The 17,456-nt window shown below is 41.5% G+C and overlaps 1 protein-coding gene across 1 annotated transcript; it reads left to right on the forward strand.

The window, feature by feature from the left end:
* Window positions 1–321: 321 nt before the first annotated feature.
* On the forward strand, window positions 322–14,814 carry LOC133761129 (GTPase IMAP family member 4-like). The gene is made up of 4 exons (XM_062193794.1): window positions 322–410; window positions 3,116–3,148; window positions 3,985–4,017; window positions 13,350–14,814. The coding sequence occupies exons 2-4, from the start codon at window positions 3,130–3,132 to the stop codon at window positions 14,279–14,281; spliced, it is 984 nt and encodes a 327-aa protein (XP_062049778.1). The 5' UTR covers window positions 322–410; window positions 3,116–3,129; the 3' UTR covers window positions 14,282–14,814.
* Window positions 14,815–17,456: the final 2,642 nt, after the last annotated feature.

Here is a 17,456-nt window from a genome sequence, read left to right on the forward strand (position 1 = left end):
AGCTGGCAACTCTCTGGTGTGGACCCTGCAGTTTCTTCCAGAATTTAACAGCTGGCCCCACAGAGGGTCTTGCTGTAGTCCAATGGGTAGCTATTAGCCACGCTGAGCTATTTAACTTTAAATCTGTTAAAACAAAATAAAATTCAAATTTCTTCTCTGCAGTCACACTGTCACATTTAAAGTGCTCAACAGCTACATGTCACTGATGGCTACCATACTGGCCAGCACAGACCAACCCCACCTCTGCAGGAATTTCTGTTAGTGCTGCTGCATAGTGAGGTGGGCGGGTCCCTAGCATGAGCAAATTTGAACAGTTCCTCCCTTCACTTCGTTTCTCCTCCTCCTTCTCAGCATCCTGGTTTAACAGTGCCTGTAAAATCAGAGAAGGGCTCAGGACCCAGATTTTCCAGGTAAGGGAAGAGGGGTGTTTGTGTGTTGTGGCAGGTGTTCAGTTTGGTGGGAAGGGGTTGTCTCCACAGAATCTGTGTTAAACCTGCCAGGGAACTTTCTGGCAGAATATATTTCTTATCGGTTCCTGTTTCCTGTCTTTGCTGACTTTAGGTTGTTATCTATTTTGAATGCTAGCTCTACATGTTAATGTCTCTTTCATGGGATTCTGCTAGGGAATATTTGCTTTTTAAAGAAATGGATTTTCTTCACTGCTTTATAGCTTACCCTCTCTGGGTGAGTGTAAGCTCAGGGGAACTGGTGGGAAGATGAGCACTGAGATGAGTAAAGAGCAGAGACTAACAGCCCTCTCCTTCCCCACCAAATCCTGGCACACAGGTCAGGAAGGGAGACGCTGTGGTCTGAGTTCTTGTTTCTGGTTAATCATGCACTCCTAGGGAACTGCCTTCTCAGGGATATCCCTTCCTGGTCTCAGGGTAGATAGCCCCTTGAGGGTAGGTCAAGGGAGACGCTGCAATACAGGAGAGTTCTGGGACCAGGAGCTGCTTGTTCTAGAGACAGAAGGAAGAGAATTCAGCCACTTGAGATCAGCATCTGCGGTGCAGGCTCCTGCTTTTGTGTCTCAGTTCAGCTCTACAGAGCAGCATTATAAAATCCCATGAGCTGAAAGGAGGAATTTTTAAAATTTTTATTTAATGAATGCATTTTTACATAGATACAACTTTAGTTCTTTAGTTCTTTCCCCCATACTCTCATCCCACCTCCCATTCCCTCCCCCATCTCCTTCTTCATTATGGCTCATTTTTATTATGACTTTATATATAGAGGAGCAGCTCTATGCTAATCATAGACTTCAACAATTTGTCCCGACGCCCACACACAACATATAGAGCACAGTTTGGGGAGAGAATTTGTAGTCAATTCTCATATTACAATTCAATAGGGACAGAGTTCCTACATGGGGACCAAGTGCACAGTGACTACTGTTGTTCCTTTAACAACTAATACTCTTTTTTTATGACATCAGTGATCATCCACGGCTCTTGCTATGGGCTGCCAGGGTGGAAGGAGGAATTTAACAAACACCCAGAGACCAGTTGTGTTCTTTGTCTCTGGTCCCCTATGCGCTCTCTTAATACCAAGCACCAACATAAACTTTGTAGTCAAAGATTGTTTCTTAATTCTGTGATTTCTCTTCCTGGCTTATAAGAAGCAATTACCTAATCCTTATTCTTAAAGGATGAAGAAATAGCTTTTCTTTCCAAAGAGACTCTGGTTTTCTAATGATGTTTCAGATTTGTAATTGATGGCTTGCTCTCTGGTAGCCTTAACTATCAGCACTTTCAGCTCGTAGTGGTCAGAGTCTGCTCAATTGGAACATGTTTGTTGATAGAAACAAAAGAGAGCTTTTAAAAATGTGATGCCATGTGACCGTGACACTAATAATGGTGAATAAGAAAAAGATTGCTGTTTTCACAGACCAGACAAAACTGGACATAATGATAGATTAGAGAGAGGCAAGAGGCAGGGTAATTATTTATACATTAATTTATTTAAGATACTTATGGGGAAGTACTCTTTGTTGAGTATTGTGCTCATCCCCCAAAACACAAGACATACATGGTTCTCCCTTCACAAAGGTCATAGTCTAAGGAGAGACAATAAAACATTAGACGAGTAACTCTCTGCTGCAATATGCACTCCTGGAGCACAATTAGAGCAGGTAATGCAGAACACACCAGAGCTGCTGTTGGTTGGCTACGGTGTTTGGAAGATATTGGAGACTTCCCTGAACAGTTCTAGGGGCTGAGCCGAGAGAGCTGGGCCATGGGTTGGAGTGTTGGTGCTCCATGGGAGCAGAACAGCTCTGCCAGGGCCTAGAAATTGGAAGGAACACAGAAGATGTATGGAGCATTGAGGAGGCCAGTGTGGATCATGCAAGGGCATTTGGAACAATCTAAGGAGTTAAACTATTTTCTAAAGCCAATAGGAAGTCATTAGGAAATATAAACAAGAAAAAGAAATCAGATTTTTGTTTTAAAATAGCAGCAATTTTAGAGTAGAAAAAGGATTCAGAGTGAGATGATAAGTTAGGAGTTTGTTAGGGTATAAATAAGTGACAGTGAAATGATTAGCAGGAAGGTGGAGAGAGGCGGATAATTTTGAGGTTTGTTGGAAGCAGAATCAATGAGATCTGGTGTTGGGCCGATGAGAGTGAGGAATGAAGAGTTCTAGTAGATGACCCCAATGATCTTCAAGAGCCACTGGCTGAAGAATGAGGTCATTTGTTGAGACAGGGAATAACAGCTGGAGGAAGGCCAAGGGTCCAATTTTGGCCATACTCTGAGATGCCGATGAAAGCCAAATGGAGAAAATGAGCAGGAAATTGACATTTGGAGCTCTGAGGACAGTCTGAGGGACAGACTATGTTGAAAGGCATCGAGGCAATGATTCACCACCAAGGAAGGGGGAAGGGCATAGTAAGTGCTGAGGCAGCACTGGAAGCCTTTAATCTTGTTGAAGAAAAAGGAACAATCCGAATATAAGACTAAAAATTGAGATGTGATGAAAGTTTTGGGAAATATGACATGAAAAATCAAAATAGCAAGTTTATGACAAAAAAAGAGTATGGGTCATGGGAGGCTGGGATTCTAGTTACTGTCATTTCCCTAAGACAACATGGTTATGTATCTGTTTTCATCTACAGGAATTCAATCTACAATGGCATCCCAATACCATGGTGAGTTTCAAGTGGACTGCCATCCACGGAGAGGGTGCTCATGGCCCCCAGTCCAGGCTGTGGAGACGAGAGCAGACAGGGCTGTGGTAGAAGCTCCGTCTTGCCTTGGCAGTCAGTTCCCCTCTAAGCAAGAAAATATTTTCTTTTTTCTCTTTTTAATTTTATTTAAGTTATATACATTTCATGTATTTCACATACACAGATTTAGGAACATAGTGACACTCCTCCTCACCCTCCCTCTACCCCACAGTGCAGCCCTTCCTCCTCCTCCCTCTCACATTCCCACTCTTAATCTTTACAAAGATCTATTTTCAATTTACTTGATGATCATATAGTTAGCCCTACAATAAGTGAATGAATTCAACACACAATATGAAGAAAAAAAGAAAAAATATATTGTTCCTCAATGGAAGAGACAAGGGCTGTAAACAATTATTGAATCTCAAAATGCCTATTTCACTCAAATACACTATATATATATATGTGTGTGTGTGTGTGTGTATATATATATATATATATATATATATATATATATATATTGCAGGTACTCTATTAGTTACCTCGAATCAGGTAAAACATAGTATCTATATTTTGAGAACTGGCTTATTCGATTAAGCATAATCATTTCCAGTTGTGCCTTTTTTTTGCAAAAGAAACATTTCATATTTTTTTACAGCTGAGTAGTACTCCATAGTGTATATGTACCATAATTTCTTTATCCAGTCAACAGTTATGGACATCTGGGTTGATTCCACCTCTTAGCTAATGTGAATTGTTCTGCAGTGAACGTGGAGGTACAGATAAATCTTTCATATGCTGATTTCTTTTGGTTTCAGTAAATTCCCAGGAGTGGATGGCTGGATCATATGGTAAGTCTGTATTCAGATTTCTGAGGTATCTCCATACTGTTTTCTACAGTGGTAGCACAAGTTTATATTTCCACCAATAGTGTACAAGGGTACCTTTTTCCCCACATCTTCAACAACATTGTCATTCATTGATCTCTTTATGAGAGCCATTCTAACTGCATTGTGGATTTGATTTGAATTTCTCTGATGGCTAGTGATCCTGAGCATTTTCTCAGATATCTGTTGGCTATTTGATTTTCTCTCTTGAAAAATGCTTGTTCAGGGGCCGGCACCGTGGCTCACTTGGTTAATCCTCCGCCTGTGGTGCCAGCATCCCATATGAGCACCAGATTCAGTACCAGTTGCTCCTCTTCTAGTCCAGCTCTCTGCTATGGCCCAGGAGGGCAGTAGAGGATAGCTTAAGTGCTTGGGCCCTGCACCCGCATGGGAGACCAGGAGGAAGCACCTGGCTCCTGGCTTTGGATCAGCACAGTGCCAGCCGTGGTGGCCATTTGGGGAGTGAACCAATGGAAGGAAGGCCTTTCTCTCTGTCTCTCTCTCTCTCTCTCTCACTGTCTATCTTTCAAAAAAAAATGCTTGTTCAAATCCTTTGCCCATTACTTAAATTTATTTGCTTCTTCAGTTGTTGTTGAGTATCATGGGTAATTTATAGTTCCTGGGTGTTAACCCTTTATCCATTGTGTAGTTTGCAAAACTTTTCTCCCATTCTGTTGGGTGTGACTTCACTTTGCTGAGTCATTTTTGAAGATCCTTTCTGGTCATGTCTCTTATGATTTCTTTGTGTTTTCTCTACTTGAACGTCCCTTTCTTTCACCAAATTGAGGAGATTTCTGTGATCAGTTCACTAAATAGGCCTTCTAGTCCATTCTCTCTTTCCACATCTTCAGGAACTCCAAAGATTTTTATGTTGGGTCATTTGATAGTGTCCCATAAATCTTCCACACTGTTTTTACATTTTTTTTCTATTTTCTTCTTGATTTTGTTTGTTTGTGAAATTTCCAAAGATTTGTCTTCTAGTTCTAATATTCTTTCTTCTGGCTAACCAAGTCTGCTAGTAAGGCTTTTCACCACATTCTTATTAGAACTATTGAATTCTTCAATTCTAATATTTCATTTTGATTTCTCTTTAAATTCTATTTCATGGGAAAAACTTCCATTTATATCATATATGATTTTTGTTAGTTTGTGAATTTGCTTCTGATTGCTTTTGAGTAGCCTATGATTAATTGTTTGAATTCAGTTTCTGGCGTATGCTCACTCTCTTCAACTTCACATTCTAATATTGAAATGCTGCTGCTGTATTCCTTTGGGAGGTTTGTGGTGCCTTCCTTATTCTTGTTTCTTCAATTTCTGTGTTTGTCTTTAGGCATTTGTGGAACTGACTTTTCTTCCTCTGAAGACATTTATCTTCAAGCTATTCCTCTGTGGCTTAGTGGAAGGACTGCACTTTCAGGGAATATCAGGAGGTGTGTGGTAGGTGTAGCAAGGGAGCTCTGGTCAGTGCTCCAGTGTAGAACATGTATCCAGGGTAACACCCAAGTTGGGCATGGTAGATCTCAATGCCCAGGTGTTAGCCCCCATGTGTACCATGCCACTGTATGAACCACAAAATTATCTGTTCTGTCCTCACTGTGAGCACAGTCAGTGTGTGGAGCCACTCCCCATGACTGCCCAGAGACCCAGCTACGTCCTGCACCTTCTCATGTAACAGTCGATTCCCCACATTCTCAACACACAAGGCTCCCACAGTCACTGGGTGCAGAGGTTTCTTTCTGCCCTGTCAGCCTGCCCAGTCAGCAGAGACACAGATGTTCCCTGAAACAGCTCCACCAAGGCATCCTGAGCCTGGAAGACTGCAGGCACCTCACCATCCTACATGGTTGCCCAGCCACCTCCAAACCAGGATCAAAGTCAATCAGGACAGTGAATTCTTCCCTCCATTAGAATCACTGGAACAAGTGGGTACACAAGAGCCACTGGTCAAATGTTACTCTCTCCCCATCACTGCTACTAGTACTGCTGTGAAGATGACATCCTGGCTCAGCCAGTTGCTGTGTGTGCACAGAAAGACTTCCACAGCTCCTGCCCAAACCCAAAATTGCGCTCACCTTTTCTCAGCCAGGAAGCAGATACTATTGTGGGGAAATTGGGGCATGATAAACCTACCCCCTCTACTTCCACTGGTCTGCGGAAAACCATTAGTAACCACTACCTCCCAGGGCTCCAGTCCAGGTCACACCATGCTCTTTCTCCAACTATATCACCATGGGTTGTTGTAGTCTAGTCTCACCTCTGTCTCCAACCTGCCACCTGCTCCAGCACTCACCTGCTGCAGTTGTATGCTGGGCCTGCATTCCTGCTGCCCATCTGCACCCTCCACACACATCCATGGTGTTCCTCCTCCTCCTCTTGTGGGACTTCCAGTGTGATTTTTCTATCCAATTCTCCCTTGACAGTGCACTTCCTACACCCCTTTCTTTCACTGTTTCTCTCTAGTCTAGTGCAGCATGTCGCTCCCTAATCCACTATCTTGGAGTCTCCAAGAAAATATTTTCAACCCCTTCCTCATTTTGTCTTCATTTACCCTGCTCATTCATTTCTACTGACCCCACTTTCTCCTCATGAAGTGGCCCTCACAGCTGAGTGGCAGAGAGATTGTCCTCTGATTGAGGCAGGGCTCAGCATGGTACCTCACTTCCTGCATTCCACAATGAAGACATACTAGAAAAGTTGGTTGTAGCTCATCAGGTTTTCTTCTTCCATTTCTTCAGCCTGGAGGAGTACCGAGAAGGAGAAATGTGAGAGTAATAGATCCTTCATTCAGGTCCCTAATTTCCCTTCTCCTCACTATATCCAACAATTTCAACAGGCTGATTCACTTACTATATGACATAAACTTTTGTTTCCCCTCCCTACAGAAATTGACAATGTCAATTGAGCATTGCAGGCTTAGCAAACTATCCCAATTTCATGGCTTAAACAGAGGCCATTTTCTTGAAACTGGCTGATTCCAGGCACTCATACATATATCTATTGCAAGTTAGTGCACTTCAGGATAAATAACTGAATGTTCTTGTATGATTCAAGTACATATCTGGGAGTTAGCAGGCCCTTTCCCAGATCAGGGTAACAGGGATTATGTGGACCTTGTTGTCCTTGGGTAAGCTTTCCCAGGCTTCTCTATGTGGCAGCTGCTGGAAGAGAAGAAAACAGAGGCATTCCACAATAGGGAAGCTCTTTTGAATTCTTTGCTTGCATCATGCTTTCTAAATTGCTTTTCTCCAAAACAAGTCACACAGGGCACCCAAATTGAAGAAACAGTGATATAGACAATGTCTTGGTGTGAGGAACTACAAATCTCATTCCAAATAGGCATACATGCAGGGATAGAAATAGCTTGTGTCAGAGCGGCAAGATGGCGGAATAGGAAGGGAGCACACTGATAGTTCAGCAAGATACACAGGTTAATAAAAGTGGAGATACTGCAGGGTCAAGGAAGAGTAGGGGAAGAAACAGCAGCGGAAACTCTTCCGGAACTAGTGATTCACAGTGGACCTGCGTGGAGAGCGTGGGAGCCCAAGTTCGGGACACCAGCGGCAGACTCAACACACCAGCGCTGGAACGCGAGGTGAGCCGAACCTCAATAGCCCGAGAAACCAGCGGGCAAGCGGAAAGAGGAGAATAGAGGGAATGAGGCTTGAAACTCCGTGGGGAAAAGTTCACCAGGCTAACTAGAAGAGAGAGAGAGAGAAAAAAAAAAGTGACCGATACGGACACGAGTTTCTCTCTCTCTGCTCATCCCTCAAAGGCGAGCAAGACAAAGAGCAGGCGCCATTTTGGACATACGTCATAAGCAGGGCGACCTCAGGTCTGCACCGGCCCTGAGCCTAGCAGAAAAACCTGACTCTGGGGGAGGGGTGAAATAACAGGAGATTAGGGTCTAACTTGGCAACCCAGTGGGAGACTGCAGGAGAATTGGAGCCCACACCGAAGGCAGCAGAGATTCCCTGTGTGGTCCTTGGGAAAGAGCTTCCAATCTCTGGCTCCTGTGGGTATATCATTCGCCTGCTAACTACCTCCAATTATGTTCAGCTGTGCGGAATTACTTCCCTTTTGAATCAAAAAAAAAAAAAAGAAAGAGAGATTTACCACACCTAACCTGGGAGTGTCATCTTTGACACACCCTCAACCCTGAGGAACCAAACACAGCTCTCAGTCCACACTCATCTCAAGCCTCTAAGGCTCCACCCAAAGCAGACAGTCCACTTAATATAGAGCCATAGTGTAACAAGAAAAAAAGTCCACAGTAAAGAAACCAAATATCTCCAACATGCCATACAACAAACGCAAAAACCGAGGTGGCAGGAACAAGGAAGACACTATGACGCCCCCAAATGAAAAAGACACCCCAATTCAAGATTATGAAGATGATGAGACAGAAGAAATGCAAGAAACAGATCTCAAAAAATTGATAAGGACATTAAGAAGTTCTCAAAAACAAATTCTTGAACTACAGAAATCTTTAATGGACAAGATAGAAAATCTCTCTCGTGAAAATGAAATATTAAGGAGGAATCAAAATGAAATGAAACAACTAGTAGAACATGAAACTATGATAGTGACAAAAAACCACAATGAAATGAAGAGTTCAATAGATCAAATGACAAACACATTAGAGAGCCTTAAAAACAGAATGGGTGAAGCAGAAGAGAGAATATCGGAATTAGAAGACAGAGAACAGGAAAGGAAACAGGCAAACCAAAGAAAAGAAGAAGAAATTAGAAATCTAAAAAATATTGTCGGGAATCTACAGGATACTATTAAAAAACCCAACATTCGGGTTCTAGGAGTTCCTGAAGGCATGGAGAGGAAGAAAGGATTAGAAGGCATTTTCAGTAAGATACTAGCAGAAAATTTCCCAGGTTTGGAGAAGGACAGAGGCATCTTAGTACAGGAAGCTTATAGAATCCCTAATAAACATGACCAAAAGAGATCCTCACCACGACACATTGTAATCAAACTCACCACAGTGAAACATAAAGAAAAGATTCTAAAAGGTGCAAGAGAGAAACGTCAGATTACTCTCAGAGGATCTCCAATTAGACTCACAGCAGACTTCTCATCAGAAACCCTACAAGCTAGAAGGGAATGGCGAGATATAGCCCAGGTACTAAGAGAGAAAAACTGCCAGCCCAGAATATTATATCCTGCAAAGCTCTCATTTGTGAATGAAGGTGAAATTAAGACTTTTCATAACAAACAGAAACTGAAAGAATTTGTTGCCACTCATCCTGCCCTGCAAAAGATGCTTAAAGATGTGTTACACACAGAAACACAGAAACACGGTCACCAATATGAAAGAAGGTAAAGGAAGGAAACCTCACAGCAAAAGATCACAGGAAGCTCAATTTCTCTTTGACATAGAATTCAACTCTGATGCTCTGTTAAAGCAATGTGTTAAAGTAATCTAAAAACAAAAAGCAATTCAAATCAATTGGCAATCTACAAAAAGAGTTAAAGATTTTAAAAGCTATTATTAAAATTGCTGTATTGGTCTATTATGCTATGTTATATGTGTGTACATATTGTATGTCCACATAGGAAATTTTATTAGGAGTTTTATTTTAAATGGCTTATAGATAAGATTGTCCATAAATTTAAGCTGCTAAAATCTATCAAAGATACATTTTAATTTGTGTGACCTGAATCTGTGTATCATGTTTTAAACTTGTTGGTAGAAAGAAACTAAAGACATTTTATATGGTTGTGCTTAAGTTTACTGGCTAAACAAACTACACCATGTTAGATATTTAAGAGGTGTTTTCAAATACATGATTCTTAAAATTTATAGAAGGCATTGGACCTTCTGGTAAATGTTTTCTTAAGTTGTTATCTAATGGTTGAAACGGTTTGCTAAGTATTCATGTAATATTGCTATTGTCAGCAAGCGATCTAGGACTTGCTCCCTCATTTCTCTATTCTAAGCCCAACTTGTTCTTTCATTTCTCTATTCTTTTCAAGGTAGGAAACTAATTCTATTATGAAGGAATCTGTAGGACGCACAATTTAATCTTTAGACCTTATAAAAGAATTGGCTAAGATGTTTCTGTAATAGCATAGCCAAAATAAGAACTTAAATAATAATCTCATAGCTAGATTTACTTCACCATCAGCGAAGTATACAGTAAGTAGAAAAAACCTCCCTTTCAGACCAAAGGGAAAGAAAGTTTTAAAGTGAGAATATAATTTTCCTCATGGGCATTGTCTACCTTAGAAAAACTACTACAGAACATGCCTGTGACTATAGACTTGTAGTTCAGGCCACCGAAGATTAGAGATGGGACATGGGCACTCCCTTGACTTGCATCCTCTGGTCTGCTTTAACACAAACCAGGAGGAAAAGAAAGCTAGGCATCAGAAGCAATGGGTGGCAGGCCTATTAATGGCTGATCTGTACAGTGATCTGCCCTCAAGGAGACCCAACAGGCCAGTCCACTGCAGTGGCTTTCAATGTGGTAAGCCTGGGCTTCAGCAGAAGTCAGCTTGTGAAGAGCCCTGGCAGCTCTGCCAAAGTTGGATCACTGGAAATGGACCTGCCCTGGAGTCGAAGGATGCCCAGGTCAGAGCCACAGATCTTTTTTTTTTTTTGTCTTTTTTTTTTTTTTTGACAGGCAGAGTGGACAGTAGAGAGAGACAGAGAGAGGGGCCTTCCTTTTTGCCGTTGGTTCACCCTCCAATGGCCGCCGCGGTAGCGCGCTGCGGCCGGCGCACGGCGCTGTCCCGATGGCAGGAGCCAGGTGCTTCTCCTGGTCTCCCATGGGGTGCAGGGCCCGAGCACTTGGGCCATCCTCCACTGCACTCCCTGGCCACAGCAGAGAGCTGGCCTGGAAGGGGGGCAACCGGGACAGGATCGGTGCCCCGACCGGGACTAGAACCCGGTGTGCCGGCGCCGCAAGGTGGAGGATTAGCCTATTGAGCCGCGGCGCCGGCCCAGAGCCACAGATCTTATTGGCTCTAAGCTGAAAAGCCCTTCACTCAGCCCAACTTCCAAAGTGACCACTGCAGCTGAGGGTATGGTCAAGTAGGATCAGCAACATTGCAGGCAGAACTGTAAATTTCTTGTTAGAGATGCCCCCTGCCTTGACCTGGCCAGCTCTCCTCCCAGGCCAGCCAAGTAATGAAAGTCAACAGAGTGCCTTCCCCTAGGAGGTTCACACCTCCCTTAGGATATACCCCATGTGAAGAGATAGATAGGTCTGGGCCTCTTAACTTACAAGGCCTAAAGCCCACCAGATTATTATCAAGCCCCTTCTATCAGGTTCTATTTGCCTCTCAATCAGAAAACTTAATTGTAGCTTAGACAGCACCATTCTTAGCTCCTCTAATAATGACTCTGTCCTTTGTTCTAGACCCTGTCTAGCACACTTGGGCCTCGTTCCTTTGTAATCATAACCTCTACTCTACCACCAATGGCTCTACTCCCAACCTGTGTGTACTGATGGTCCTCTTCCCCACTTAATGCTGTATAATTGTTCAAACCTGGTAAATGCCACTCTTAGGATCATTGGTTACTATCCTCACTCTGTCTTTTATGACCTTGTCTAAATATGATCAGAGTCGGCAAACTTGGAAGGCTTCCATAGCCTTGGCAACTCATGACGACAGCCTAGGGTGGTTACTGGCACCATAAACTAGAGTGTCAATTTGTTGGGTTAACAACAAGAGCCACTGTGCAGTTGCTCCTCATGTGGGATCTCTGTCCTTAATGTGCTGTACATTTTGATTTAATGCTATAACTAGTACTCAAACAGTATGTTTCACTTTGTGTTTCTATGTGGGTTCAAACTGTTGAAATCTTTATACTAAATTGATCTTCTGTATATAAAGAGAATTGAAAATGAATCTTGATGTGAATGGAAGGGGAGAAGGAGCGGGAGAGGGGAGGGTTGTGGGTGGGAGGGAAGTTATGGGAGGGGGAAGCCATTGTAATCCATAAGGTGTACACTGGAAATTTATATTCATTAAATAAAAGTTAAAAAAAATCACCATAAAAAAAAAAAGAAATAGCTTGTGTCTACCCTTGATGTCTACAGCATGAGTTGTCATCTTTATGCTGCCAGCACTGGTCAGTTGCCGAAGTGCTGGAGCTGTGTTTTACTGCCTTTTCAATTCACCTGCTATCATTTCTTGACCCCCTTTCCCTGTGATCAGCCAGAGCCCCTTGAATATCCTTACTCTCTCCCATTGTGTCACTAGCAAAATAGTAATGTAAGCTCCCAACCATATTTTTTCTTACATAATCTTATCCTTCCTGCATCTGCTATTTTCAGTCCTATAACTTTTGGAAATGTACTTCTTTCATACCAAGATTCTGGTTATCAAATGGGGGAAACATTAAGATTAATAATAATTTATAAAACCCATCTACTTGGTTTCTTTTTTTCATTTTTCTTTATCTTTAAATTTTTAGGTGAACAAATCGCATGTATCTCATATATACAGACATAGGAATATATTAATACTTCCTACCCTACCCTCCCTCATGCCCATGCCCTCACCTTCCCTTCTTCCTTTCCCATTCTTTCCTTTAATTTTTCAATAATCTACTCTCAGTCTATTTTATGCATAGAATATTAACCTTACACCAAGTAAAGAATACAACAAATAGAAGAAAAAAAACATTGTTCCTCAACTGTAGATACAAGGGTTGTAAACAATAATCGAATCTTAAATGTCAATTTCACTTATATGCATTACATTTTGGTACTTTCTTATAGATTAGGGAAACCATATGACATTTGTCCTTTTGGAACTGGCTTATTACACTAAGTATAAGGGTTTCTAGTTGTATCCATTGTGTTGTAAAGACAGCATTTCATTCTTTTTTACTACCTAGTTTCTTAAGGTGAGGAAGAAATGTTCCATTTTGATTATAAATTGAAAAAATTTCGCTTCTACTTCCACTACCCCAGAGTCAGGTTTTGTGTTACTTCTTGCCTTATCTGATGAGAAACAGCCTTCAGCAGCAGCTCACACTTCTCTTCTGAAATATATTTTCTCCTCTGTGAGTTTCAAAGTTACAAAAGATCAGAATAAGGAATTCAAAGGACTCATGAAAAGAGAGATTGCAAGCAGGAGACCATGGGATAAGCCAGTTTCCCAAGTACTAGAAGAGGGACATGGTGGGGGGGGTGCTTTCAGAGACTTCCCGTGAGTGCAGATGTCATGAAGAGGAGAGCCCCACAGGCAGCGACAGAGAAGGGCAAGACTCCATGGGAGAAACTGTTGAGGTGGATTCTAACACTGTGGCATTTGTTTTCTTGATGTCTCAGGGCCTGGAAGCCAAGACTACAGAAATTCCCAGCTGAGAATTGTCTTAGTGGGTAAAACTGGAGCAGGAAAAAGTGCAACAGGGAATAACATCCTTGGAGAGAAAGTATTTCCTTCTGGCATTGAAGCAAAATCCATCACGAAGAGCTGTGAGAAAAGGAGCAGCATGTGGAATGGAAGAGAAATTGTCGTCGTTGATACTCCAGGCATTTTCGACACTGAGATACAAGATGCTGTCACGTGCAGGGAAATCTCTCGCTGCATTCTCCTGACCTCCCCAGGGCCTCATGCTGTGGTCCTAGTGGTCCCACTGGGCTGTTTCTCTTGGGAAGATCATGAGGCCATAGAGAAGATTCTGAAAATGTTTGAAGGCAGGGCTAGAAAATTCATGATCCTCTTATTCACCAGAAAAGATAACTTGGAAGGCACTGATATCCATGATTACTTAAGCAGAGCTCCCAGAGCCCTTCAAGAATTGGTGGACAAGTTTGGTGATCGCTACTGTGCATTCAACAATAGAGCAACAATGGCTGAACAGCAGGTCCAGAGAGCAGAGCTCCTGTCCCTGGTGGAGCGTGTGGTCAGTGAGAATAAAGGAGAGTGCTATACTAACAAAATGTACCAGAGGGCTGAGAAGGAGATTCAGAAGCAAATCCAAGTGATGCAAGAACATTACAGAGCAGAGCTAGAGAGGGAAAAAAGACAGATAAGAAAGGCATATGAAGCAAAAATCAGAGAGCTGGAGGATGAGCTGGAGCGGGAAAAACGAAAGGGGCAAATGAATAGGGAGTTGGCAGAAAGGGAAGTTTTCTATAATTCTAGGCAGCAAAATGCTAGAATGGAAGTGGAGAGCCAGAATGATATCCTTGAATTAATCCTCAAAGCACTGAGGTTTGCTTCCTTTATCATCACACGTCTCTTTATGGATGATTAACTCTAATGAAAAATCTGACCCTAGTTTCGACAGGTCCTTTGTTGACCTGGCCCATAGGACTCCAGTTTCTGTCTCAGGCTCTCAGGATGCATGACATTTTTAAAAATCATTTACATTAGGTAACCTTATATATGAAGATGTTTGCACAATTGTTTCTGAATGAATTTCAATATGTTTAATTACATTTTCACAATTAACAATTATCATCATCTTCTCACTGAAGAACAAAGAGTTGTCTGGAAAATAGATCCTTCAGAATTCAGCTATGCAATAATCGTCAAATGTCAGAAAGAGTGAAAAATAGCAGTTCAACAGATGAGAACTTTTGGATTTTTCAGATGCATCTGTACAAACTGTCTGACCAACCTCAATATAACCAACTAATGAACAATCAATTTCCTCCTTTTCTTGAGACCTAACCTGACTGTTGCGACCCCATCTCTATCACTCCATACCTTTAGTTCCTGTTTACCAGATCCTCATCCAGTTGAATTGCTTGCTTATTATTATAATAAACTAGTTTTAGTTCTCTCATAATTGTGCATCATTGGAATCTGTTTTGTATTGGAAGTTACCAAAGCTACTTCTAATACAGGGCTGAATTTTACTTTTTTTGTAAAATATGAACAGTATTGTGGAGCTATTCTTGGTCTCCCTTCAAGATATCTCCCTTTTTCCTTTTCCTGGAAATTTTGAGACACATTCTCAGCAGTTCCAACCACAGATCACAAACTTCTTGGCTCTTCACTATGTGTTGATGCAAGTTAGATATAAGTTTGTTGAATTATGTGCAGTCTTCCTGGTGCAAAAATTCCCATATAATAGAGATAACAAGCATTGAAGTCTCTATTTTTTGTCTACTTTTTTTCTATTGAGTTCTGTTAAACTAATAATTTCTAGAAATCTCCAAAACGTCTCTGTGTTCTACCAACATGTCCTGGTGGTCACATTGACTTATGTAAATTCTCCTTGCTAAGCTCTCTTTAAATGGGTTTCACAATATTCTAACTCATCTTGCCCAAAACAGTACATACTTGTCCTTTACTTCACCAAGGCACACATGACTTTAGACTGTTCAATTACAAAATTTAGCAAAAGCTCAATGATAAAAGAAGCACCATACAAAACACATAATTCCTTCAAAAAATTGTCACTGAGAGTGAGATATCTTCTGCGAGTATCCCATTTTTATGCACAGGAATAATTGTATGCAGATTGAAATGGAAATAATTATACATTACATTTTTTTTTACTCTATAAGTTACCGCAGACCAGGGAATACAAAGTATTTGCCTTTGGGGGACTGGCTTATTTCACTAGGTGTAAAGGATTCCAGTGGCATCCATTTTGTTGTGAAAGACAAGATTTCATTCTTTTTACAGATGAATAATATTCATAGTGTATACATACCACATTTTCTTTATCCAGTCATGAATGGGCATCTGGGCTGATTCCATATTTTAGCTATTGTGAATTGAGCTGCAATAAATATGGGGGTACATATCGCTCTTTCATATGCCTGTTTCCTTTCACACTTGGATAAATTCCCAAGAGTGGGATGGCTGGGTCATAGAGTACATCTATCTTCAGGCTTCTGAGGTATCTCCTGTCTTCCACAATGGCTATACTAGTTTTCATTCCCAACAAGAGTGGATTAGGGTTCCTTTTTTCCCACATCCTTGCAAGCATTTAGTGCTTTTGATATCTGTATGACAGATATATCTGTGTGTGTGTATATACATATATACATATATATGTGTGTATATACATATATATATGTGTATATATATATATATATATATATATACAGCAACATACATCTTTCCACAGCCACACCACACTGAATGTGCCCAGTCTCGTCTGTGGGTATCCTTTGTGTCTATTATTTTCATCATGGGAGTTGTAGCCAAAATTCTGAATCAGGAATTCAACATCCTGTTATATTACAATCTTCTGTAAGCAAATATTTCAACAAAAGCTACACACACAAGGGACCTCCAAAAAGTTTATGGAAATACTTATTATGAAAAAACTATGGATACTTTTCAAAATTTTTTGCAACATAATAAATGCATCTTTTTTTAAAGATTTTATTTATTTATTTATTTGAGAGGTAGATCTACAGACAGTTAGAGGCAGAGACAGAGAGAAAGGTCATAAGTCCGTTGATTCACTCTCCCAATGGCCGCAACAGCCGAAGCTGCGGCGATCCTAAGCCAGGAGCCAGATGCTTCTCCCCGGTCTCCCACATGGGTGCAGGGGCCCAAGAATTTGGGCCATCTTCTACTGCTTTCCCAGGCCACAGTAGAGAGCTGGACTGGAAGAGGAGCAACCAGGACTAGAACCGGCACCCATATGGGATACCGGCGCTGCAGGCGGAGGATTAACCTATTGCTCCATGGCTCCAGCCACAAATGTATCTTTTAACACAAACTTTTCCAGTCCCATCCATGTCACAAATGACAAAAGTTCCCACTCTTATTTTTCACTGAAAACCATTTTCAACAGATTTATACACATATGATAAACTCTATCTTAAGTAAAGAGTTCAACAAATAATATGAAGGAAAACAATGATAAAACAAAGAAAAGGAAACTGTTCCTTGACAGTTAAGACAAGGGGAGCTCAAGTCATCCCTTCTCAAAGTGTCAATTTCACTTCTGCAGATTTCGTTTTAGGTGCTCTATTAGTTCTCACAGATCAGGGGAACATGTGATATTTTTCCGTTTGGGATGGCCTATTCACTAGTTACTCTTTGCAAGCCAGGGAGAAGAGAGTGTGGTTCAGTATGGAAGTTTCCAGGGACATTCTTTGTTACTGAAAATCTCCAGTAAATTTGCTAAGCTCAGAAAATGTCCAGCATACATCATGGTGGTGGAAGCAAGCTTAGGGAACTTCAAGTACATGAAAGGGGGTAAAATACACAGAGGACAGTGGTATATGATGGAGGATGTACATGGAAGCATGAGCCTCCCAAAATCTCCACAAAAGCAAGAGGGGTTTTGGACTCTTGTATGCTGTGGCAATGCAGCTTGAGCCATGGATCACCGCATCTACAAGGTTCAAGGTGATGTGCAGCTGCCCAAAGGGTGAACAGCATTTAGAGTGGTCCCCGTGTTCTGGGAACTTGGAACCCTTGATGAGCAGTGAAGAGTTGGCTGCCAGCTGCCACTG

This window comes from Lepus europaeus, chromosome 5 (genome assembly GCF_033115175.1).
Source record: "Lepus europaeus isolate LE1 chromosome 5, mLepTim1.pri, whole genome shotgun sequence".
In the NCBI taxonomy this organism is placed as follows: domain Eukaryota; kingdom Metazoa; phylum Chordata; class Mammalia; order Lagomorpha; family Leporidae; genus Lepus; species Lepus europaeus.

Bases quoted from the DNA above. Each gene is read 5' to 3' on its own strand.
- LOC133761129 (XM_062193794.1), top strand. The intron at 4,018-13,349 runs GTAAGTCTGTAT...TTGATGTCTCAG, and splicing joins GTGGATGGCTGGATCATATG to GGCCTGGAAGCCAAGACTAC.